This window comes from Aythya ferina, assembly GCF_964211825.1.
Source record: "Aythya ferina genome assembly, chromosome: 24".
Lineage (NCBI taxonomy): Eukaryota > Metazoa > Chordata > Aves > Anseriformes > Anatidae > Aythya > Aythya ferina.
This window is the reverse complement of record NC_140322.1, coordinates 122,678-146,268: the sequence shown is the minus strand read 5'-3', so window position 1 is coordinate 146,268 and position 23,591 is coordinate 122,678. Positions and strand designations below refer to the sequence as shown.

At 43.6% G+C, this 23,591-nt stretch overlaps 4 protein-coding genes across 10 annotated transcripts; 2 read left to right on the top strand and 2 right to left on the bottom strand.

The window, feature by feature from the left end:
• The first annotated feature begins 345 nt into the window (after positions 1–345).
• Positions 346–3,659, top strand: SYF2 (SYF2 pre-mRNA splicing factor). The gene is made up of 7 exons (XM_084496989.1): positions 346–433; positions 514–615; positions 790–915; positions 1,050–1,167; positions 1,284–1,374; positions 1,963–2,061; positions 2,166–3,659. The coding sequence occupies exons 1-7, from the start codon at positions 374–376 to the stop codon at positions 2,329–2,331; spliced, it is 762 nt and encodes a 253-aa protein (XP_084353115.1). The 5' UTR covers positions 346–373; the 3' UTR covers positions 2,332–3,659.
• RSRP1 (arginine and serine rich protein 1) lies at positions 2,755–7,578 on the bottom strand. Its single transcript, XM_084496979.1, has 5 exons — positions 7,194–7,578; positions 5,584–6,204; positions 5,085–5,239; positions 3,768–3,851; positions 2,755–3,277 (listed from the first exon to the last, which is right to left on the bottom strand). The coding sequence occupies exons 2-5, from the start codon at positions 6,200–6,202 to the stop codon at positions 3,092–3,094; spliced, it is 1,044 nt and encodes a 347-aa protein (XP_084353105.1). The 5' UTR covers positions 6,203–6,204; positions 7,194–7,578; the 3' UTR covers positions 2,755–3,091.
• Positions 6,739–19,137, top strand: TMEM50A (transmembrane protein 50A). Of its 4 annotated transcripts, none has more exons than XR_014685608.1 (8): positions 6,739–6,974; positions 7,862–7,973; positions 8,321–8,433; positions 9,433–9,500; positions 9,706–9,798; positions 10,790–10,850; positions 12,591–12,665; positions 17,796–19,137. XR_014685608.1 is itself a non-coding variant. In XM_084496990.1 (7 exons), the coding sequence occupies exons 2-7, from the start codon at positions 7,881–7,883 to the stop codon at positions 11,178–11,180; spliced, it is 474 nt and encodes a 157-aa protein (XP_084353116.1). In that variant the 5' UTR covers positions 6,751–6,974; positions 7,862–7,880; the 3' UTR covers positions 11,181–11,640. The 4 variants fall into 4 exon arrangements, 2 of the variants coding, with proteins under 2 accessions (XP_084353116.1, XP_084353117.1); XR_014685609.1 differs by lacking the exon at positions 6,739–6,974 and adding an exon at positions 7,473–7,579; XM_084496990.1 differs by lacking the exons at positions 12,591–12,665; positions 17,796–19,137 and adding an exon at positions 11,135–11,640 and having other exon boundaries at positions 6,751–6,974.
• Positions 11,134–22,898, bottom strand: LOC311423228 (RH-like protein). Of its 4 annotated transcripts, XM_084496978.1 has the most exons (12): positions 22,611–22,898; positions 21,102–21,252; positions 19,938–20,118; positions 19,568–19,718; positions 18,758–18,899; positions 17,221–17,381; positions 16,766–16,903; positions 16,404–16,534; positions 15,524–15,603; positions 14,342–14,415; positions 13,784–13,846; positions 11,134–12,725 (listed from the first exon to the last, which is right to left on the bottom strand). In XM_084496978.1, exons 2-11 carry the CDS (start codon positions 21,238–21,240, stop codon positions 13,820–13,822), a joined length of 1,224 nt encoding a protein of 407 aa, XP_084353104.1. In that variant the 5' UTR covers positions 21,241–21,252; positions 22,611–22,898; the 3' UTR covers positions 11,134–12,725; positions 13,784–13,819. The 4 variants fall into 4 exon arrangements, with proteins under 4 accessions (XP_084353104.1, XP_084353103.1, XP_084353102.1 ...); XM_084496977.1 differs by having other exon boundaries at positions 11,134–13,846; positions 22,611–22,896; XM_084496976.1 differs by lacking the exon at positions 22,611–22,898 and having other exon boundaries at positions 21,102–21,580.
• Positions 22,899–23,591: the final 693 nt, after the last annotated feature.

Below are 23,591 nucleotides of genomic sequence, written 5' to 3'. Positions count from 1 at the left end.
CCAGCGCTGCAGCCGGACAACCCCGGCCGCCCCGGGCACACCGCGGGAGGTTTCGCTCCCCCGGCTCAGCCGCCGCGGCCAAACCTCCCCGCGCTGCTCTCCCCGAGCGACCCCGCGGCGGGCGCTGCGGAGCCTCCCGGACAAGGAGCAGCCGTGGGGGGCCGGCACCCGGCTCCTGCCCCCGGTCTCGCGGCGGGGGCTGATTTTTGCCTTTTTGGCCGCTTCCCTTCCGCGCTCCCCGCCCCGGCTCCCGGCGGCGCTCCCCAAGCCCCGGCGCCCCCGCCCCTCCCCGCCAGGGGGCGGCCGAGGCCGCGGCACGGGCCGGGCCGGAAGTGCGTCGGCAGCAGCGGAAGCGGAAGCGTCGGCGGCACTGATGGCGGAGGTGGCGGAGGTGGCGGCGGCGGCGCGGGGCTGCCCCGAGGCTCCCGATGGGGTGAGGCGGCCGCGGGGGGACCCGGCCCGGCCCGGCCCCGCTTCCCGCGGCGCCCCGCGGCTCAGTGCGCTTTGTTCCAGGGCTCCTCGGGCTCGGAGGACGAGGCACGGCCCAGCCCGGCGGCGGCGGCGCAGAAGCGGGAGCGGTGGCTGCGCAAGTTCCGCGAGCTCCACATGAAGCGGGTGCGCGGCGGCGGGGGGGGGAGTGCGGCCGGCCGGGGGGGGGCATGGGCGGCCTCGCGCGGGGCCCGGGGTCGGGACCCACGCACAGCCGGCCCCCGCTGCCGCGAGTACCCGGGGCTTTGGGGGGTGGAGTTTGACGCGTCTGCAGAGCTTTGTGAACCGCTTTGTTCCCAGAACGAGGCTCGCAAGCTGAACCACCAAGAAGTGGTGGAAGAAGACAAAAGGCTGAAGTTACCCCCGAACTGGGAAGCCAAAAAAGCGCGCCTGGAATGGGAACTGAAGGTGGAGGAAAAAAAGAAGGTAAACAAAGCTGCGGCTTTCCGTGAGGTGCAGTGAAGCTCCCCCTTAACGCCTGCAGGAGTCGAGAGAGCTTTTACAGGGGGGTTATTCCTTGGACACTGTATTGTTGTTGAATATTACTTGTGCTGTATTAGGAGTGTGCAGCAAGAGGAGAAGACTATGAGCGAGTTAAACTTCTAGAGATCAGTGCTGAGGATGCTGAGAGATGGGAAAGGAAAAAGAAGAGGAAAAATCCCGATCTAGGATTTTCAGGTAACAATTTAACTATATAATTATCCATATTCCTAATGAACACCTTGTTAATATTTCAGTTGCAAACTGAATCATGAAATAAAAACCTTCACCTTAACAGTGATTTTCTTCCAAAGATTACGCAGCGGCTCAGTTGCGCCAATACCAGAGACTAACCAGGCAGATCAAACCTGATCTGGAGCAGTACGAGAAGCTGAAGGAACAGTAGTAAGTGTAACTTCAGTCATCTATCTCCCAGGTTTTTAATTTTGTAATGAATACTAAAGACTTAAAAAACTAACCCTTTCAGGGATTTCTATGAATTCTCTTAAGCACTGTAATATTAGCATTTTGAAATGCATAGCCTACCTGATCATCCTCCTTCTAATCTCTACTTTGATAGAGAAAAGGTAGCATTGTAATTGATGTTTTTTTTTCCTTCAAATTCAGTATTACTGAGTTTGAAGCAGTATTTTGTATATTGGAAAATATTCAGACGTGCAAGTGAATTACTCTATTTCTTGGAGTCAGTTATGGGTTTTTTAAGTTCTGTTTTTTTTTTTTTTTTGTGGAAGTCTGAAATTTTAAATGAAGTTCTAAAGTTTAGAATTAGTTTCAGTGCTGATTTTTCTGTCTTGTATGGGCATGTGATATTGTCTCATAGTTTGTCTCCAATACTAGCAGTTACCACTGCATCTTCAATTCCTGCAGTTAGACATGAGTTAATGCCTTACAATATTAAAAACCTCAAACAGGAACAGTGGAATTTCAGTCAATAGTTGTGTAAACTGGTGCCTGTCTGTTCCCCTTGCGCAGTGGTGAAGCATTGTACCCAACATCTGACAGCCTTCTCCATGGAACTCACATGCCAACTAAGGAGGGGATTGATAGAATGGTTGCAGATCTTGAAAAACAGTAAGTAAATAAGATAAAATTAAGAAAAGCGTGGTGTGTAGGAATTGTGTAATGATGTCCACATGATTCCTCTACATCTTCACACACTGATACTTGTCTTACAGAATTGAAAAACGTGAAAAATACAGCAGAAGACGTCCTTACAACGATGATGCGGACATTGACTACATTAATGAGAGAAATGCCAAGTTCAATAAGAAGGCAGAGAGGTTTTATGGGAAGTACACAGCTGAAATTAAACAGAACTTGGAGAGAGGAACAGCTGTCTGAACGGACATACAAAGTACATCCTGCTGCCTCTCCATGCTTATTAAAGTTTGATGTGGATATTTTGCATGCACTTTTAAACTGTATCAGAAATATACTTGGTAGACCTTGAAGTAACTTGTACAATCAGTAGTGTATTTAATGCAGTAGCTGTAGTGTACGCAGTATATAGCACAGCTGTACAGAGCTTTTACTTGCAGAAGTAGCCACCTCCTGTTTCACATTCTAAATAAATAAATAAGCTCTTGCCACATGATTGAGAATAAAGCATGTCAGTATGTAAAGGGCAAAGTCCCTGAAAAATATCTGTTTAGCAAGAAGGTAAAAACACTTCAAGAATATGCATATGAACCTGGAAATAACCACTTACGGGATGTATGTCAAATTACTACTAAACAAAACTCCAAATACTTGACACATTGAGAAGCCAGTGCAAAACTAAGATTTATTTACTTGCGTCAACAGTTACACAGGTAATTCAAGTGCTCAAAGTAACAGCTACTAAACTATTCTTTAGAAAAAGTTACCCACCTGTAAGTTCTAGGTCATTAAAGCAATACAAAAATATTTACAGATATACACAAGATTCCCATCTGTGGCTTCTGGATCACCGTGCTTTGTATCTGAAAGAGAAACCTAAGATTTCAAAATTAAAGATCTCAAAATAAATACCCAATATTAACAGGTCTTCAACCTGATCAGAAAACTTTAGACCTCACCATTGGGGTATGCATAATACTACAGTCTGAGAAACAGTAAGTCATTAGCGTGCCCGGAACAGTGCACATTTAGGTGAGAAGTTCACAAATGTTTTCTTCTCCTCCTTCTTGACAGGAACCCATTGCCCATAGGGACTTCCCTTTTTGTCATCTTCTCTTCCTGGAGAAATTGATGGTTCTTTAACAACATGACTTGCTGGCCTCTGTAGCACTGGTTTTGCCATTGTATTCTGGAAAATAAATTACCTTTGAAAGTGCTAGAAAGATAAGGAATATACCAAGACCTACTGGATCCAAGGGGTTTATTTGCATTTAAGTCAGACTGTTTTCTTTCCAGCTCACAGGAGACCCAAGGACTACAAGGCATCAACTACGTACACTTAATTGACATGGGATTCAGGAAAGTTTTTTCCCCATAGTTGTGCATTACTAACATTTATTAAGTTTTGGTGTAAATTGTTTCTCACATACACTTTTAAGTTTGTAGTACAGACACTCAACATTAAGTGTTGAAATGTAAACATGGATTGTAAACACACTGCTGTTTTATGTTTACAGTACTGCTAAAATACTGATCTAACCCCTCTAGTAAAGTAATTGTGAAACCATCAAGTTCAGTTGTTATCGTTATTTAAGAAACTTAATTTGGCATCCAATGCTGTGGAATGTAATACAAGAGTGATGAATTACTGGACTTCCATTTTTGGGAAGTTCACTTACATTAGGGCTGAAAGAAATGCTCCTCTGTGTGATTGCTCTCTCCATTCCACTTTTGGTTCTATCTTCTGTTAGTCTTCTGGGTTGCTAGAGAAAAGCACACAAAGCCTAAGTGGGAAGATACAACATTCTATGCAAGTTAAGGCAGTCATTACAGGTTATCAGTTTTCCAGTATGGTTGTTTCAGTTCTTTACATCAAAAGTAGCTGTGAGCTTCTTTTGATGCTTTTTGATACTTTTTTTTTTTAATCATATTTTTTGTACTTGATGCTTTTTTTTTTTCCATAGGCAAACAGATCCGTGTTGAGGTCAGTTTGAAAAACATGTATTATCTTTATCAATGTCCTTGTGCCAATTCACATGTGACCTGACATCCATGCCCCAGTTAAGTCTTAAAGAGAATTCAAATGATCAAAGCATGGAATGCTATACAATGAAATGTAGTGTTAGATTAAGTTGCATGATGTTCTGCATATTAATCCTCCAGAGCTTTGGATAACAACAATAAACTTATCTGCAAGTGATGCAGGCCTCCTCTTCTGTAATCTCTCAACATCTGGAATATATTGCATATATTATGAACAGGATGCCTGTACCATTTGTCTAAAACCCTTAGCAATATGAAATAGCAGCATCTGACAGATTTAACAATTAGTGCAATTTTCTATTTATCATGAATCAGATTAACGCATCATAACAGAGCCAAACTACAGTTCAGTTAAAGCTGCTCAAGTTTCTCCCTCCCTTAAGTTTACAGCAACTATAGCCCACAAGTCCCTTAATTACCAACAGATTTTCTTCATCATGTCTGGAACCATAGTCATGATTTCTATAAGACAGAAATAAAGCATGTAAAATGCATTGCGTGTTTGGGTATGTAATTTCTGGGAAACAGTTTGTTGCATACGAAAAACTTGTAACAGTTAAAAAGGTAGCAAAATCAACCTTTACTAAAAACTTCAACGGGCTTGGTACAGAGACTCCTTGTCTTAGCTCAAAAAGAGGCTAGTCAACATAACAGGCAGTACTGTATTAGAAGAAAAACTTGGAAGAGCTACATTTCGCACTCCTCCCTAACCTAACACCAACCAAAAGCCTGTATGTGAATCAATAGCTTCTCAAAGCCCAGTGTATTTTCAGTGTAAAGTCAAGTCTACAGTGGTTTCTACAGCACTTTTAAACATTAAGTCATTTTTTTGTTCAAGAGTTTGAACTTGTAACTACAAACTCCGCAGCTGAAAAATACCGTAACATCCACGCAGATCAAAAGATTTTAAAAACATTTACCTTTTAATCAAGAATATTACAGTTCACACTTACCTCATCTGACTCCCCAGAATCTTCATGCTCTTGTTTTATATTATTTGTCTCCTTGGAAGGAGTAAGGATCTTCAAACTTGCAGGCAAGACTATGTTATCTGTTCCCAGAGCTTTTGCAGCATTAGCTTTCGCAATTTCCAGAAGTTCCCTCTTTTCTGCAAGAAAAACAAGAAGTGCCATTCTCATATGTTTAAGATCAAAATGTACCCGTTCATGCAATCCTAAAAACTGAACATATATAGCCACTGCACTTAAGCAAGCATCAACTCTGATTTTCATCTTAACTTTGAAAATTTAGCTTCAGTTGAAATACAAAAAAATATCCTCTAAACTAACTGGTTTTTGTTTTAATGTATTTTTCTAGCCATGCCAAGATTTTCTTCCAAATTCTAATTATCAATTATTCTCTATAAAGCAACTATACTTATTAACCAGACAAACTCAGATCTCTATAAAGTGCACACTTTTTGCCTCATGCGCGATGCAAGTCTCACTGTACCTTTTTCACTCAAATGCAGAGGTGACCTACTACGAGATCTCGTTTGTGACCTGCTTCTCCAGTTCCTGTAAACTTCAGGATATACGGTTCGCCCAAATCCATAGTATCTTCGGCCTCTTGAACGCGATCTGCTTCTTGAATAGGACCTTCTGTAATAGGATCTTCCACGAGACCACGACCTACTGCGCGACCTAGACCTTGGGGAACGGTGGTACCTCCTGGAGTGTCTGGCACGGTACCTTCCTCTGTAACTCATGTAGCCACGTGACCTTGAACGGCTTCTGGAATAGGAACGAGAGTATCTCCTGTACCTCCTGGAACTATTTCGTTGAACCCGTGATTTGGATCTGGACCGGCTCCAACTCCTGGAGGAAGCTGAAGAGGATGTACTTGAACTAGACTGCAAACTGCAAGAGGATCTACTAGATGACCTTCTTGATGACCTATCACAACTTCTCTCAGATCTCAAACAAGAGTATCTTTTCTTTGGTGAGCTGAGTTTCAAGTCATCCATGAAGTCTGCCATATCATTGGTCTTCTTAACCATCACTTCTTCCATGCAGATACTTTCAGAATCTGATTCTGTTTTTATTGTTGTTCTGTAATACCCAGTCTCCATTCCTGAGGGGTGGGGAGAAGAGAAGCAAAATCATTTGTATGGAGCAAGTCAGTTATACATCAATTAAACATTACAACACGGGCCAAAAGTTCAAGGATAATTAAACACACAGACTATTTTTCAATCCAGATTATTAGCATGTTTTATGCGTGACAACTTTAAATTTCATCATTTCCTCTTCTGTAGTCAGTCTTCTATGTGAAATTTAAAAATTGCTCCAGTTTGAACCATGAAGAGGTCTCTGGAACTTTAATAAGTTTGTGTAGGTTTTAATACCCTTCACTCAGTGTAAACACACACCTTTTGTGAAAGAGATACAAGTTGGTATTTTCCTTACACAGGAAAAAAAAAAAACATTCTGAAGGTTTAGCAATCACTTCAAGATCTTGACTGAAACGCACTACAAAAGTGCCTCTGCACAACCCTCCACACATCCCAGCAGCATACGCAGCAAATCCCTGTTAAAAATACTGTAGATAAGCGGTAAAAAAAAAAAAAAAAAAAAAAAAAAGACACAGCTCATGTCCCTGGACGTGCCCCGTTACGGTAAGGCGTTAAAATGGCCGCCCCCGCCCGGCGGCAGCCATTTCACGGCCCCAGTTCCTGCACTGCGGCGTAACCAGCCCGCCCCGCTCCTTACGGCCGTGTCGCCGCCCCACAGAGCCCGGACGGCGGCTTCCATCACACCGCGTGTACTCGGTGCTCGCTGCAAACCAGAGCTACCGAACAACTCCCCCGGCCTCACCAAAACCTGTCGAGTTCCACGCTCACCGTAAGAAGCGTTCTCCCCGCTACTACCGCGAGCAACCCGCGCCGCTTCTCCCCGGCAGCAGGGCCCAGATGGCCGCCGCGCGATGCCGCTGAGGGAACCGCCCGCAGCCGCCTGACCGCGCCCCGCGGCGCTCCCAGCACGGCGGGCGCAGAGCGGCAGCGCCCGGCCCTCGCACCAGCGGCACCCCGCGCCGGGCCCGGCCCGGTTCCGCCGCCCTACCCCGGTCCCCGCAGGCTCCGAGCCGCAGCGGGAGGTCCGGCGCCAGACGCTGCCTGCGGGCACTCAGCGCTGCTGCCCCCCGAGACGAGCGGCCCCGGCCCCGACCGAAGCTTCCAGAACCCGCCCCCCACTGACGCGCCGAGGCCGGCAGTGCGCACGCGCCCCCGGCCGCTCGCCGGCTGATGAGGCGCGCGTGCGTATTGGACGCCAGCGCCCCGCCCCGCGCTCGCTCAGGCGCATGCGCAAAGCGATGCAGCTCGGCGCACTCCTGGCGCTGGTGCGCCTGCGCGCGGCGGCCCCGTCCTCGGCCCGGGGAGCGCGAGGGGCCGCGCGTGCGCACAGAGCGCCCCGGGCCGGCCGCGCGCCCTCGCTGCCGCCTGCTGCCGGTGAGGGGGCCCGGCCGCCGCTCCGGGCCCTGGGGCGGGCGGGGCGGGGCCGTTCGCCGCCGCCTCCTTCGCGTCCCGCAGCGCCGCCCGAGGGTCCCGGCCTCGGGCTCGGGAGCGCGGCCGGGCCCCCCGAGGCCCCGCGGCCGCCTGGGCAGTGCTGTCCGTCGGTGCCTGCGAGGCCTCGGCCCCTGACGGGGGGCGCCGGGGGCGAGCGGGGCGCCGAGCCGTGGGGGGGCGGGGGGCGCTGTGACGTGAGAGAAACGCCTCTGTCTGTCTCCCCAGCTCCTCAGGACGCTGCGCCATGTCAGGGCTGCTCGAGAGCGTGAGGTGCTCGGAGTGCGTTGACTGGGGAGAAAAGCGGAACGCGATCGCGTCGGTGGCTGCGGGAGTGCTGGTAGGTGCCGCGCTGCCCCCGAGCTGAGAGGGAGCCGCTGGGAAGCAAAAGGAGGCCACGGAGGGGGGGGGGGTTAGCAAGCAGGGTTAGTGCTGGGATGTGCTCTGGGTGCTTGCAGCCGCGCGAGTTTTTCGGTTTCTATTCACGTGATTACTATTGGAGTAGATAAATCACGGGTTTTGCTCTTAACTGTTACTGGACTAAACTGAAAACAAAGCTAGCTGTGCTATAAACGAGCTCTGCAAGTATGTTTTTGTAAGCTGGCATTTTTTTCCTAAAGCAATCTTTTGTATCGTTAAAAGGCTTGCATCTGTATTTTAAACTATTATGCTTTCTTTTTTTAATAGTTCTTTACTGGTTGGTGGATAATCATAGATGCAGCTGTGAAGTACCCTAAAATGGAAGACTTCAACCATTCTTACCATGCTTGCGGAGTTATAGCCACAATTGCATTCCTAATGTAAGCATAACTTTCTCATCAGAGCTACCCACTCATAGAATTTCTGTGCTGTTACGAATTTAAAAAAGCATAGGCTTTAAATTGAGAAGTAACTGAGAATAACAAATCAAGGTAATATCTGATTATTAGTAACATCTGAGAATGGTTTGGGTTGGAAGGGACATTAGAAACTATCTAGTTCCAATGCCCTTGCCGTGGACAAGGACACCTTCCACCAGCCCCAGGCTGCCCAAAGCCCCTTCCAGCCTGGCCTTTGGCACTGCCAGGGGTGGGGCAGCCACAGCTGCTCTGGGCAACCTGTTCTAGTGCCTCACCACCCTGAAAGTAAAGAATTTCTTCCTAATATCTATTCTAAAACTACCCTGTTAGTTTAAAGCCATTACCCCTTGTCCTATTATTATACTCCCTGATAAAGAGTCGTCCCTCCCTCCCCCTCAGCTTTCCGATAGGCCACTTCTAGGTACTGGCAGGTCACTATAGGATCTCCCCGGAGCCTTCTCTTCTTTAGGCTGAACAACCCCAGCCTTCTCAGCATCTCTTCATATGAGAGGTGCTCCAGCCTTCTGATCACCCTCCTCTGGACCTGCTCCAACAGGTCCATGTTCCCCTTATGCTGGTGGTCCTAGAGCTGAATACAGTATACTGAGTGGAGGTACTGCAGATACGTAAGAGCAGATTAGAGGAGGAAAAATCACCTCTCTCAACCTGCTGTTGTGAACCTTCTTGTGAAGCAAGCCAGGATAATATGTCTTATATTTGTTTATAGTAAGTATAGTAACCATCTGAAAAACTGGACATCGTACAGACCCACATGTTAGTAGTATTTTGAGATTTATTTTTTTTTAGGTTTTAGCGTTGTTCTCCACTTTCAAAAAAAAAAGTGTAAGAAGTGCACCTCTATTTAAATGGGTTTCTGAGAAGTTTCTCCTATTGTTTTATAAACATTTTTTTCTTGCTTTACCAATGTTTACCCACTTCCATCCTGTTTTCCACATACAGGATCAATGCGGTGTCTAATGGACAAGTTCGGGGTGACAGTTACAGTGAAGGCTGTCTAGGACAAACAGGTAAAGTGGTGCAGGTTATCATACAGGGATCTGTGTGAAGTCCATAATTCTTGGAAGAGTTGTAACAACTATACCAGTGTACACGTTGTGTTTATCTGCATATGTCTGGTGTGTCACAAAACGTGCTCTGAAACTAAAGCGTGTTCAAAGTTATGGGTGTCTGTACTCAGACACAGGCACAAAACATCCATACGTCTTTTTTAAGGTGCTCGGATTTGGCTGTTCATTGGTTTTATGATGGCTTTTGGATCTCTGATTGCTTCTATGTGGATCCTTTTTGGAGGCTATGTTGTTAAAGGTAAGACACAACATGGAATGTGATTTGATCCATTTTTGAAAAGTTCAAATATTTTAAATGACTACAGAATTTTTGCAGCTTATTTTTAGATAGTTTCTAATGAGGTCCAGTTTCAATATTTTGGTTTCCTGAACACCCCTACTTTCCCTTTTTCTGTTGTGAAAGGGAAACAAGCTGCCTTGCCCATATGTAAGGAATTTGGGTAGCTATTGCTTGATGTCAGTGGAGTAAAATTAGCAAAGCCTTAGGCCGCAGCATGAGCTCCCTGTAACCTGGTATGCAGTGGTGTCAGTCACAGCAAGCCACGCTGTGCAGGGGGCCTGGGTGGCAGTGATGGGGAAGGGGGGATGTGCTGACCAAGGACAGCGCCAGATGAGAACCTGCCCCACAACAAAGAATGGCTGATTTGAAGGAATATAACTTCTATGTGTCCAGAACTGATTGCACCACAGTGGATGAAACAAAGATTGTACAGGTATAGGAACCCACAGAAAGTTTTCAGTGGGGTCCTTCCTTGGAGGCATCCAGCTCGAGCTGATACATGGGTACCATTAAATTCTCACTGCTTTAAATAGCTGACTCTTTTGAGTGAATTCCAGATACCTGGGGAGACACATTTTGCTAAGGGAAACAATGGGGATCCCCTTATATGAATGCACATTTTGGGTTATAGAACAAGACAGATTTCTTTTATTAGGAAAGCTAATTGATTTTGCGGAGCACAGAAGTCACTGAAATTATTTTCTAGTGGGGTAAGCCTTGTGCTCATCCTTGTTTTGCACAGGTGAGTAACAGAAATTGGAGAAAACCATCTTGTCAGAGAACGAAAAGGGTTATACCAGATGTACAGTTCTATCTTAATTCCATGAGAGAACAATCTGCCTTAGGTGGATTTGTTACTAGTAGTAACAGCGCTAGAAGTTTGTTGTGAGATGGAGTATTCTTGAGAAGTACTTCTGAAGAACTAATGGAGATTTCTGTTTTCCTTTAGAAAAAACAGTAGTATACCCAGGAATAGCTGTGTTTTTCCAGAATGCATTCATCTTTTTTGGGTAAGCCTATTGGTCTTTGTTTGTTTCTTACTGTTTGTTTTCATTCATTAAAACTGGAATTTGCTGTAATCTGTTTTTTACTTCAGCTCTATTGTTTTGCAATTGGATATGGGTGAATAAACTGTTGGTAAAGGCACTCTGTGATCTGTCTGCATAGGTCTTGTTGCAGGACCAGGACACGGATTTACAAATACTTCAGCTTGCTCCCTGAAATCATGTATTTAAAATATTAGGTATTTAATATTCTCCCTTACATACTTATGTACCTTTATTGTTTTAAACAGAGGACTGGTCTTCAAATTTGGTCGCACAGAAGATTTGTGGCAATGAACGTGCCTATGGAAGTGTGTTGGCCATGTCTTTTTTTTTTTTTTTTTTTTTAACTGCATAACTCCAAAAATTTTGTAAAGCCATTTTGTATACGGTGACCTTCAATTGTGTCTGAAGATAAAACAAGGAAAAATTAAATCATAGCACTAAAAATTCTGTTTTCTTCTTCTGATTTAAATGTATTACAAATTAAATGATTACAAATGTAAAACTGCTACAAGTAACAATGGAAGTCACTTTTATACGTTTGCTGTAAGTAAATAGAATAGTGGAAAACTGATGTATTTAACCAACTGTTTCTATAATATTTACAATCCAAAACCTACTAAAATGCTTTAAAACAATTTTTAACATATTTATTAAATATTTCCTATGTCCAGACAATATAAACAGTTCCTCAATTTCAAAATTTACTGGTACGTGGCTTTTCTTGTATTAAATAGAACAGCGCTGCTTTAGACTTTTTTTCCCCTGAGTATTTCATTTATTCTATGGTGATACTGAGAGAGTCACTGGTAAATAATTTACTGTTGCTGTGGATTACACAAGTACAAATTATATAGTTGCTCTAGCTGTAAGTAGTTCATCCGCAAAGCTTGCTGTAAGATATTTCCTAACAACAATAAAAACGAGGGAAGAATACTCTTCAGCTGGGAGTTAGACCAGGGACAGTCACTACCAGGGAGAATTCTGATCCCATAAGCATACTCACGTGAACAGTGAGATACAGGAAGAGCTGTTTTACCCCTTCCTCTACATACCTTTTGGCTACTTGCTCAAGAAATCACTGAGCAAAAAGATGTGGAGGAAAGGGAGGGATAAAATCTGATTCTAGCAGAAGTCATTTTACAGAAAACATCAGAAGAACTTTGTGTTGCAGAAGTTATGTTTGTTTCATTGCTGAAAAGTAAGAGACTGAATATACAAGTTCAGCTTGGATTGCAGGATTACAAAGGCAGGAGTGCACTAACTGTGAGATAAGGCAAGTGTGTGAGTGCATATGTATCGAGCTGAATAGCACTGTAAGCTGATGGAAGCTGCATGCAGTTGGTAAAGTAAGAAAGATCACTGGCTATTTTGTGGGCTGGAATTAAGAAAATCTGGCACTTCCTCTCTGAGTAACTTTGAAACCTGTCTCACACTTCCTTTAATTGCAGTGATCTACTTTGTTTATTCTCTAGTGAATGAGTTGAGGTCAGCATACATTGCTACAGTGAACAAAGAACTTACCCTTTGTTTTCAGTGTTGCAATTTTCCCCTCATTACTTCATTTTTAAGCAAGTGTGTTGAGTAAATAAAAACAATCAAAGCTTGACTTTTTTAATTATGTAAGAACTTGCATATCAACTATTTGGAAAAAATGAAGAAACACAGGATCGTAACCCATAAAAAAGGGGCTTGTTTACACAGAATCTTCTGCACAGTGAGGCTGTAGCTCATGGACCAAAGCCCCTGCTTGTCTCAGCTGGAGTCCTTTGCAAACAGGTATGTGCTGTGTTCCATTCAAATCAAAACTAAGGCCATTAAAAGATATTACTGGCAGTCCTAAATCAAAAAATTTTAAAATCTTTTAATTTTCCAAGTTGATCATCCACCCAGTACAAAAAATTAAAAAAAAAATAAAATGTGCTATTACCTATTCTTGTATCTACGGTGTAGAAGCTCTATACAATGTTTCTTAAAATGTTTAAAAACCAAACCACTTTGTTAAAATATGAAAAAAATAAAACATCAAAATTCAGCATGAGACACTTTAGAAATTGGGTTTTAGCATTGGTACCATGAAGCTTGTTGCACAAAATTAAGCCCAGTCCGGTTAAATTTATTGTATAACCAGTCCTATCCAAACAAAGGGGAATATCCAAGAAAGGACTGTTCCCTCCTTCTCTGACTGACATTCACGCCTTTACAGCACCTGGAGCCTTTTGGATAGCTGGCCATGTGCAGACTGTCACTGCTCAAGAATAGTGTTCTAAGGCTTGTTCCTGAAGTAATGAGTAACGATGCTGTTAATTTCAGTGACACCATCCACAAGCAGAACAATTTAATTTCTTGCCGTTTGAAAATCCAGAGAGCTAGCCTGAGCCACCCAAGTGTAGATTTTTCTTCAGGCAGTCATATAACTCAAGAATTCAGTCTGGCAAGATGCAGAGTTCTGGCCCAGATCCAGCTCGGTCATTAAATCCCCGCTTTACAAGGCCTCTAAAAAAATTTAGCTTAAAAACAAGCACTTTAACACTTCACTACATCAGAGTAAGTGTACTCCCTGCACACATAATATTAAAACATATTTTGGCTTTTAAAGTGGGGAGTTAAAAATAGCTTTCTAAAAATTTCTAAGCATTTTCACTGATAAGCCGTTACAGCGATGAATGTGGTGAACTTTTTTGTACATGTTCTACGAACTAGTTAAGGCAAGACCATTAAAGCAGAAAAGCTAAATGCATAATAACTTTTACATCTGTAAATTTACAGCCTGGTCTTTCAAGAATAACTAGAAAAGATTGTTACCAAACTTTTGTGTGGGAAGGCTTTTTTGAGTATGAGAATTGATAATTAAGTGCTCTTTCATCCCATCATAGTTACTCATTTTATCAAGTGACCTTTTCTTGGTTGATCTTTCATGTGGGTTCATCCATTCAAAATCCAACAGCCAAATGGGGAAACTGCAAGACAAATATTCTTGTATCAGAATATTTTATGCATCAAGTCATCATATGAAAAAGGTAATGGAGAGCCTTATTAGAAGCTTATTCTAATTTCTGTGATTCAGACATAGGGTCACATTCAGCACCTAAATGTGCACAAAGCCTGTGTTTATGCATCAGCTTTAAAAGCCACTCTACGCCCAGTGAAGGCCAGGAGACTTGGTCTGCTTACTGGCTTCTAAAAATCCCACTCGTAGGTGCTCAGATTTCCTCAAGGATGGTATATGAAGCACAGGATGTCAGAGCACGTAAGATTATGCATTACAACAGACAAGATCATCTCAGATTTAGCTCTGTGCCCACCAACAGCTCTGAGAGTCCTAGCTGAAGGATACATACATTTACAATATGCAGGCTCTAAACAGTTCATCAAACGGCATTCAAAGTGGACTATGAAATGAATGCTTGGTGCTATATATACTCCTACATGGTTAACTTTACCCTGAAACTTACCTCCCAATAAAACTGGTCTTCAAAATACTTTGATACAGGGATGATCTTCAACAGTTTGAAGTTTAAGATTAAACCTATTTGTAAAAACATATACACGTATCACAGAAAGGGGATGTCTGTGTATAACTGAAAGTTTCTTAGTAACACACATGCAAACATAACACCAAAATACAAAAGGGGAACAAAATGCTTCATGGGAGCCCCTTGACTCAAGTTGACTTTAAGTACAGAGAAGCTTGCCAGGATTAAGGCCTGTATTATAAAAGCTTAATTTGTACAGGTAAAGCCATTAAACAGTCTGCCAGATTCTAAAGATCATTAATAAAAGTCATTAATTTCTTGCTTGAAAACTGCCTGAGTTTTTAAAGCAAACAGGCTTATCGGCACTGTTAGCTTGAGATTTCAGGTGGAAACATAGATTTTAAAACTTAATGACCGAATGATTGTTTAAGCTGTTCTTTGTAAAAACTGCTTGATTAGTTCAACCTCTTTAACTACCCCCGAGCTAATGCAAGGGTTGCAGATCAATTAAAGCACAAAAAATAATTTTAAAGTATATTTCACAGGAACTTTTAACTACCATTTCTCTTCCACTCATACCAGAATTAATAGAAAAACTGTAGCTGCCATAAAATAGCAGAATGTCATATGAGGAACACATGAGCCCCGATGACCCCAAACCATTAGTGATCAAAGGCCTAATATTTGGCTTATGTAAGCAAACCTCTGACATTAGTGGAACTTTGCAGATTTATATCAACAGGCCTAAAAAATGAGAAACTCTAAGATAGCATTTTTCTGTCAGTAAGACAATACCAAAATGTAGAAATATTTTCATCCTCACACATCTCCTGTATGAAATCTGAAGGAGGCTGTTAAGCATCTGTTTAAATAAATGTCACCAACAAATGAATGGTGCTAGCAGGTTATGTTGAATACATCTCTTCTTCATAGCCCACCTATGAAGAGTTCCTGGTGTTAATGTGTCAAACAGTTTCCTTCTATATGAACAAATCATTCATACATGTACATTTATACATTTATACACTTTAACACCCCAGTTACACTGGCATCTTTCTACAAAGACTTGCACTGACATGATAACAGGTATAGTAGGAAGACATACCCTTTGCCCACAAGGAAAATGAGGAAGATATTACTGAAACGTTTTTTGATACTTACCTGTAATAAAACCTGTTATCAAGGCAACACTGATGGTCAGGCAGAAAGCACCGATGTAAATCATGACCATATAACCCAGGCTGAAAAGCAAAACAAGTGTTTCACCTTTGACAGTTTGATTTTAACAGAATGTGAATTAATCTGCCTCAAGTGGTGCACGTGCACGTTTCCTGTCAAAACCTCAAATGATTATTTTAGAATCTTTATATAGCTGCAATTAGATGTTTTAAGAGATCGTAGCAGAAGCCTAATACAGACTGATATGGCACCGTGATTCATTCTTATGTGAGCTGAGAAACTTAAACAGAGAACTTCTTATATGATGCGACATGGGCTTGATTTGTGAAAATGAGGTGCCAGTGCCAAATCAAAAAAATCCTACAAAGACCTATACTTCACTGACCCTTTTGCAGGATATCTCCCCAAGTACAATTTCCAGTTGGGTGTCCAGAGTGGCTGTAGTCCAGGCTGGCATTTTTGCCCCTGATTAAGGGCAAAGCCTTTTTCAGACAGAAATGATGATTTTTTTTTTTTTCTGCATGCTGTATTAGCATATAAAGCTTTCCCAAAACACAAAAGTCAAAATGAGTCTTGGAAGGATGTGCTTCTCCATCCTTCATCTCCCATGTCTGCTGTATTTAATATGAAATGAAAAGGGAGAGAAAATGGAACCAAAACATAACATTAAAGTTTTGATCCAAAGCCTGCTCAGCTCAGAAAGTCTTTATGCTAACTTTTTTGGACTTCAGAGATGATCTGAGGTTATCTGGTAAAATCTGATTTATCTGTGATGACTTTCAGGCTTTCTGTATGTATGAGAACTCTACTCAGGGTACCCTACAATAATCATTAAACTTATTAATAGCAAAAAATGACGTACCTTGGTAAAACAGTCCATTTTTTTATTACTGAGAGAACAACCTGGGCAACAGCTCCAAGTAAACCAGGCAAGCCAAAAGTGAAATGAACTCCAGATGTATCATGAATCTTGAGCGCAGGATTCAAGCATCTCTGGAAAGAGGAAAAAGTTTAACTGACAGACAAAACCTCAAGTCAATTACAGCACATTGCATATCTTTGAAAAATAATTTTGGTCTTTTAACTTGCAATCCTGCACTCCAGTCAAGTCTTCGTTTCCTGGCTTTAATTTCTTTGAAAGAGAGGTTTACTCTGAGGTATCCTACGCTGGAAAAGAAGTTTATACAGCTTATACAAAAATGAATTTCAGGTTTTGAGCATTACCTGTAAACAGAAAGATCCTAATATGGTTATCACACTGGCAAGCAGACCCAAAATCATCGCAATCCAGGGATAGTCAATACTTTCTGCTGTGTAACAAACAGTAACCCCACCCGCTAGTGCTGCACTGTGGACATGAATCTGTAAAATAAAATAACAAAAACATGGAGTGAGAATTCAGGCATTGCTTGTCTTATAGCTGTACAATATCACAGAACACTAATCTTATGCAAGTAGAATGTCTTTTGCATTAATTTGTGATTCTGTATACTGTGAATTACCATCTGAGAATATAATTTCTAAGTTACATTTAAAGACTTCTGCTTGGCAGGCTAATGACAAATGTGAAGCTGAAACTTTGGAGCTGTTTTTACTTAATAGCTATTATACCTTTGGTGCTTTACAGAAAGTAACAGAAAAATAGCTTTGCCACACAGCAGTTTTCTCTCTTGTCTTACCATTCTGAATTTTCCATCCTTTGTGGTCAGAACAGACAACGTGAAGGCAGTTACAGCACTCACTGCAAGTGCAAAGTAGGTGTTGTAGATGGCTTTGGTCTTGTCCCTATCAGCTAGGACAGAATTGAAGCTTGGCCAGAATACCCAAAGAAAGAGAGTACCTTGGAGACAAAGACAAGCAACTATCATTACTTGCTCTAAAACACAGCAAATCTATCATAGGCTGTTTCTGGAAGGCTCCAGCCCACATTTTTACATTTGCTGCAATTCTGCAATTCCCTTGTTGTGAACAGAGGACAGCAGCACTTTACAGCACAGACAGCCCTGGGAGCTGACTGCTATTCCAACACCTTCCCAGAAACTTGGTAACGTCATACATTCAGCCAACTCAAGGCTCTACTGGGAGCTGGCTGGTCTTTCATGGAGCTCAAGCCAGGATGTACTTAATGCTTTTCAAGAACACCTTTAAAAACAACTTTCTTATATACAGTCCCCTTAAACAGAGGTTTAAATACAAGTGGGAACAATTTCACCATTCATTTCCAAACAATAAGCATTATGCTTGTTCTGCACAGGCATTTGAAAACAGACTTTCAATGGTACCAAAAATAACGACATCCAGGACTATTAAGCACTGCTGAACAGAAGAAACTTTGAAAATCCAGGAGCTTGCACCGATGTTTTTGCACAGATGTACGTAAGTGCACAGATGACATCACAGACAAGCTGCAGTTTATTTCGCTTTGTCTAGACATTAATTGTTGTTGTTCAGCTTCCATAGCTAACGTTCATGTCTCCATAACTGAACCAGAGAGGTACCAGTCCCTGAGCACTTCACCTGACCGTAAAATTTTAAGTTTTCTTTTGTCAAGTCTTTTGTCAAGTGAAGACAATTGAGAATTGCAAAGATGTTAGTTCAGCTGGTGACAGTTACATAACAGAAGTCACAATAATGAGGAAAATAAATTGCTTCTTTAAGAAAAAAATGGAACTCCCATATGTTCAGCCTGTCATTACTCAGATCCTTTCTCATGCGCATGTCTGTATCATATTCCTCTCCCTTCAGTGGGTTTTTATCTTCTCATTTACGTTACTAGGCAGGGACTGTATTTTTATATCTCTGTACAGCACCTTGCGAAGAAAAACTGAGCCTCAGCCCAGCTGGAACTCTAAACACTACTGAAATACAAGTAATAACCTCAGTGCACATGTCCCTTACTGATCTGCCTATACAAGGCCAAAAGAGAGAAGTTAGTTGGGAGAGGGAACAGTTAATTTGCTGTAGACTTTAAGCTGAGACTGACACAAGCAAACTGCCTTTGCGAGAGTGCCCTACATGCCTGGTAGGAAACCTGCTGAGACTCACCAACTCACTGTCAGAAACCATGAACCACAGCAGCATTCTGTGCTGGACAGCACTCAGACCTGTACTTTGAATGCAAAAGCTTCAGTGTGCCATGGCCTGTTCCCCAAAACCTCCTTCTTGCTCTCACTGCAATCTCTTCTTCCGTCTGAGGCATTAAACCAAATGTCTTACCCAACATTGACAATAAATCCGACTTCGGGGTACTTGCATTCTTCTCAGACCTCGGTGATGGCTCAGAGAAACGTGAAGAGACTGCCAGACCAAAGTAGGCTCCAAACAGGTGAACGTGCTTCATGCTGATATTGTCTTGAACCTGTATCATCGGAATACTTTTGTAACATTTTATGCCACAGAAACCCTTTGATGAAGACCCTGATATAGTTACTCATACAACCTCCCTATGGACTATTTGTTAGCACAGTCACTCAGTTTAAGCAGGAGTTATTAATGCCACATTAATTTATGAGCTCAGTATAGCTCATAAACACAATACATCTACAGAGAGCCTGAAGTACGTTGGCATTGTACATTAAAAGCAGGTCTTTCTGTGCTGTCCAGGCTGGGCTTGTCTGTCATTCATGCTGTTAATCTCACAGATTGAACCAACAGAGAGGGAGCAAAGGTTTAGGATAATCAGTACTTTAGCAAAGGTCAAAGCTTTTATTCATGTGTTGGGGGTGGGTCAGGGCATGGGTAAGGTCAAATGCACTACATCCCAATCCATCAGATCAGCTTATCCTTCAAGATCAAGAATCAGCCAATTATACCGGTGCAGAATACTCAGCATTTAGAGGTTGATGCTTAAGTGTACTCTCAGGATCAGACGTCATATCTCAGTGAAATCATAGCCACAATCTAACTGAATGAGATAAAATACACTGATGTTCCCATCAGCATAGCACTAAGGAATCACCAAAAAGCAACACTTCCACAGTCCATGTGAAACTTTCCCCTCTGTTACTAGAAATCATACTACTGTACCTGCAGGAATCGCTTGTTGATCCATCTGCTCACATGGAAAATTATTATCTCTACAACTGTCATCACAATTAATTGTAAAGGGTTCGTTTTCCCAAGAACTGCTCCACTAGAGATGGCCACAGCAGTCATACTCACAGCAGCCATTGTTATGCTGTAATGAAAGAAAGAAAATAATTTCATATTGGGACCACACCAGGGGCAATGAAAGAATGACAGATGGCCAAATGTACTTAACACTCCAAAGCCCTCCAAAAAAAAGTCTGCAAATGACCATGCTAATTAACAATCAGGTCAATAAAACAAGGCATTGTCCTTGACAGAAAGCAGTCAGCAGGTCCAGATCAGTTCTTGTGAGAACTGGAATAATTACATTTTAGGATCATGTTCGTTTGGGTCTTTGAGAAATAATAAACCTTCCATCAGAATGGAGCACTGGACACCAAGTACAATAATGAGGAGGTTGAATCCTGTGCTGCTAAAGCTGTATCTTTTCAGAAATGCCAGGAAAAAGCCAAATCCAAAAATCACCATGTTGTTGACATCTTGAAAATCTGCATGACAGAAAAGACCAAGAGAATAGTCAAGTGGTTAATGCAGACTGAATTTCTGGTTTAAAAATAAATAAATAAATAAATAAAATTACAATTAACTAAGAAGCCTTTAGATAAAAAATTGGGTGTCAATATTATTTTTTAAAGATTCCCAAAGCTTTCTTTCTGATCCATAAGCAACCAGAAAGACAATACCGTTGGCCCTGCATTTAATTTTACAAAGCGACCTCAGAACAGATGAACATGGAAACCATTGCATAAAAAGAAGAGGCTGTCCAAGGTACAAGGCCTTGTATCTGTAGGCCTGGAAGTATCCCCCAGGACATGCTAACAGTCATAGTCTCATATGGTTGCACAGACCTCTACGTATGGCAAAATATTAAGCTGCTTGTAAGCAGGTCTCATTTTTCCTGGCTATAAAACAGGGAGGGCAATACCAGAATGTCATGAGGATTAACCAACTCACTTCTGCCCAGCACTGTGAATACTTTATACACTATGGCTATAGCATACTCTGCTCATACATTCCTTTAATCAATGCACAAAACACATTTCCAAAATATATTTAAGCCCTTAATTCCACTGTAATAGCTTCACGTATTTGGAGCAAGCATTCAGTTGGAGAACACTGCCATCCTGAACTTCTGCTTTGTGGCACGCCGCCTTGCATGCCAACACTGCACGAAGCTTGGGCCCCTAGCTCAGTGCAGTACCTGCCCTCAGAAGTTTATGCTTACAGGAATCAGGATTACCACCAACAGACAGCAGAAACAGATAAGCAAGGCAGTTGGTATCACGTCTTTGTTCACTGTCTTTGCTTTGATATGAATAAATATAACACATAGCAAAGAAGAGTATTTAAAGGTCAGTAAAAACATTCTACTCAGTAACAAAAACAAAACTGCTGAATCCCAACTCTGCTGCACTGCAAAATAAAAGCACACATTCAACCCTTCCTTTCACAGCTAAACCAGCAGTCTTACCTGTGTAGGAAATGTTTCTGATGAAGGCATCAGAACCATAATGTGGGACCAAAAAGTAGAAGAGGATGATGAAAACAGTTTCCAGAAAAAGGATTAGCCACGGCACGCTTTTTCGGAAGCTGTGGTAATTCGAAGGCATTGTGCACTAGCACTAGACCATATATAAGCACAAACGCATTAATATTTTTTCTATAAAAATGTTCCAGTAACCTCAACCCAATAGAAAAGGCAGAGAGGAGAGTGAGGAGGGGCAGGAATAAAGGAGATAAAAAGCCTAAGAGGCGTCAGCAAGGAACAGTTCCTTATCTGTGGCAGGTCAGGAGCCCAGGCTCGCCACAGCTGACACAGAGCTCTGACTGTTCATGAACACACATATCAAACTGTCAATGCTGTAATGCTCCAGGACACCTTCCATACAGCTGTTCTGCTGCCTTACAGATAAGCTACATTGCAAGTAAAGAAATGGACTCGTAAGAGTAGGATGTTGAAGTTCATGCTAAATCTTTATTTACTTACATCTAGTCGTTCTAGATCCAAACCCCTCCATCTAAACATCAGGGAGGGTCCCGCTGAGATCCGGACTGTGATTCTTGGGCTGGTTAGCCTCACACACACTGAACCCAACCCAGTGCCGGGGAACTGAGACTCTCTGGACAAGCAGAAGTAACACAGCATTTTCTGTGCTACTTGCAATATTGGTCTATTTTTTTAAGGAGTACGGCTATGGATGCAGCCACAGTGAATACTCTAGTAAACCTTGATAACCCCTGGGCCTGGAAGTTGCAGGCAGATGCACTGCAGGCTTTAAACCCTCCCAATTCTTTCTTTCAGATCTAAACTGCTTCCAGAAATTTACCAACTTTTAGTACCACATTGTGGCTACAAGGTACTTGTTGCCTTATGGGTTGTGAGCTCTTTGGTTGGCGTAGGCTTTTTTTTTTTTTAAAAAAAAAAAAAAAAAAAAAAGGAGCCATTAGTTAACATTTTGGGCACATAAGAAGGGCTATATGGTAAAAATTAGCTATGTGCATTGTGTGTTCTTATCCACAGTCACTGTAATTTGATAGATAAGGCTATATGCCCTGTTGAGGACAGGCAATTAACGGCTCCATAATCTGAATTTCTTCAGATTATGAACTATAATTCTTCTGGTTACTGTCTCCTCAGTATTCACTATGCTTCTGGGAAACGGAACCCTTCTTTGTTCAGGTAGCGCAGACCAACATCCTGAGGTGATGGCTCTGACTTCCTACGTAGAGGCCGTGTCAAACTGAGTGCTGTGCCTGAAGCCCCATCAAGGAATAAGTATGGAAACTTGACACAGCAGAAAAAAGGTACAGACAGTCTGTAACTGCAGGTGGGAAAAGGGGAAAAGGAAAAACTCCCCCAGGAAGAGGCCTAATTCAAGATAGCAGAAACTATGTAAAAGTGAAGACTGGGGGGGGGGGATAAACAACACAACCATAAAAACAAACAAACAACAAAGAAGCGAGGGGTTCACAGAGTCACCCAGGTTGGAGGAGACCTCCAAGGTCACCAGGCCCAGCCCCTGGCCTAGCACCAGGTCTGTCAGACACCATCGCTCCGGCACGGGGAGGCGCTGTTTGAATGTCACAGCTACACGGGGCCTCCCCCAGCTGAGGCAGGAGGCAGGAGCCACTCCCCTCCTGCAGAGCGCAGAGCACGCCACAGCCCGGCTGCCAAGCCGCACGGGAAACACTGGCAGTCGCGGTGCTCGCTCGGGCTCTCCTCACAGGCGACCTGGGGCCGCTCCACTCGGGCCTAACGAGACCGCGGCGCTGCCCAGGAGCGGCCCCAGGGCCGGCGGCGGCACCCCCGGAGGGCGCAGCCCCTCATTGGCCGGGCCGCCTCCTGCCGCGGGCTCTGATTGGTCCAGCCCCCCGCCCCGCCCCGCCCCGCGGCCGGGCCGCCGGCTGTCAGTGCCGCGTGCGCGTCCCCGCGTGCCGCAGGAGGCCCCCGCGAGGCGTCCGGGCGGGGCCGCGCGGTGCTGGGCGCACGGCGCGCCCGGGGACTCGGCTCTCCCGACAGCTGATTTGCCGGCGCGGCTGCCAATCGAGAGTGAGGGCGGAGCTCTTCGGCGTCGCGCTGACAGAGGGAGTTAAGCCCCGCCTTCTTCCGCTTCCGACTGGATAGCTGAGCTGTCCTGTTCTTTTTCTTTTTCTTTTCTATTGGGCAGCACCACTGTCAATCGCGGCGCGGGGCGGGAACTAGCGTGAGACGACAGTAGGCGGGAGCAGAACAAACCCCGCTCAGGGATTGGTCTAAAAGCCATCAGTTCGCGAGCCCCTTTTCTGCGACTGGCTCTCCTGGCCGTCAATCAAACGCGCGGGCGGGCGACCTGACCTCGCGGGGGCGGGACCAACTTCCTGACGCTCTGATGGGCCTCTTCGGCCGTCCGTCTGCCCCTGCCCGCCGCCGATTGGCCGGGCGCGCCGTCATTCCGGCGCCGTCAGCCCGCCGATTGGACGG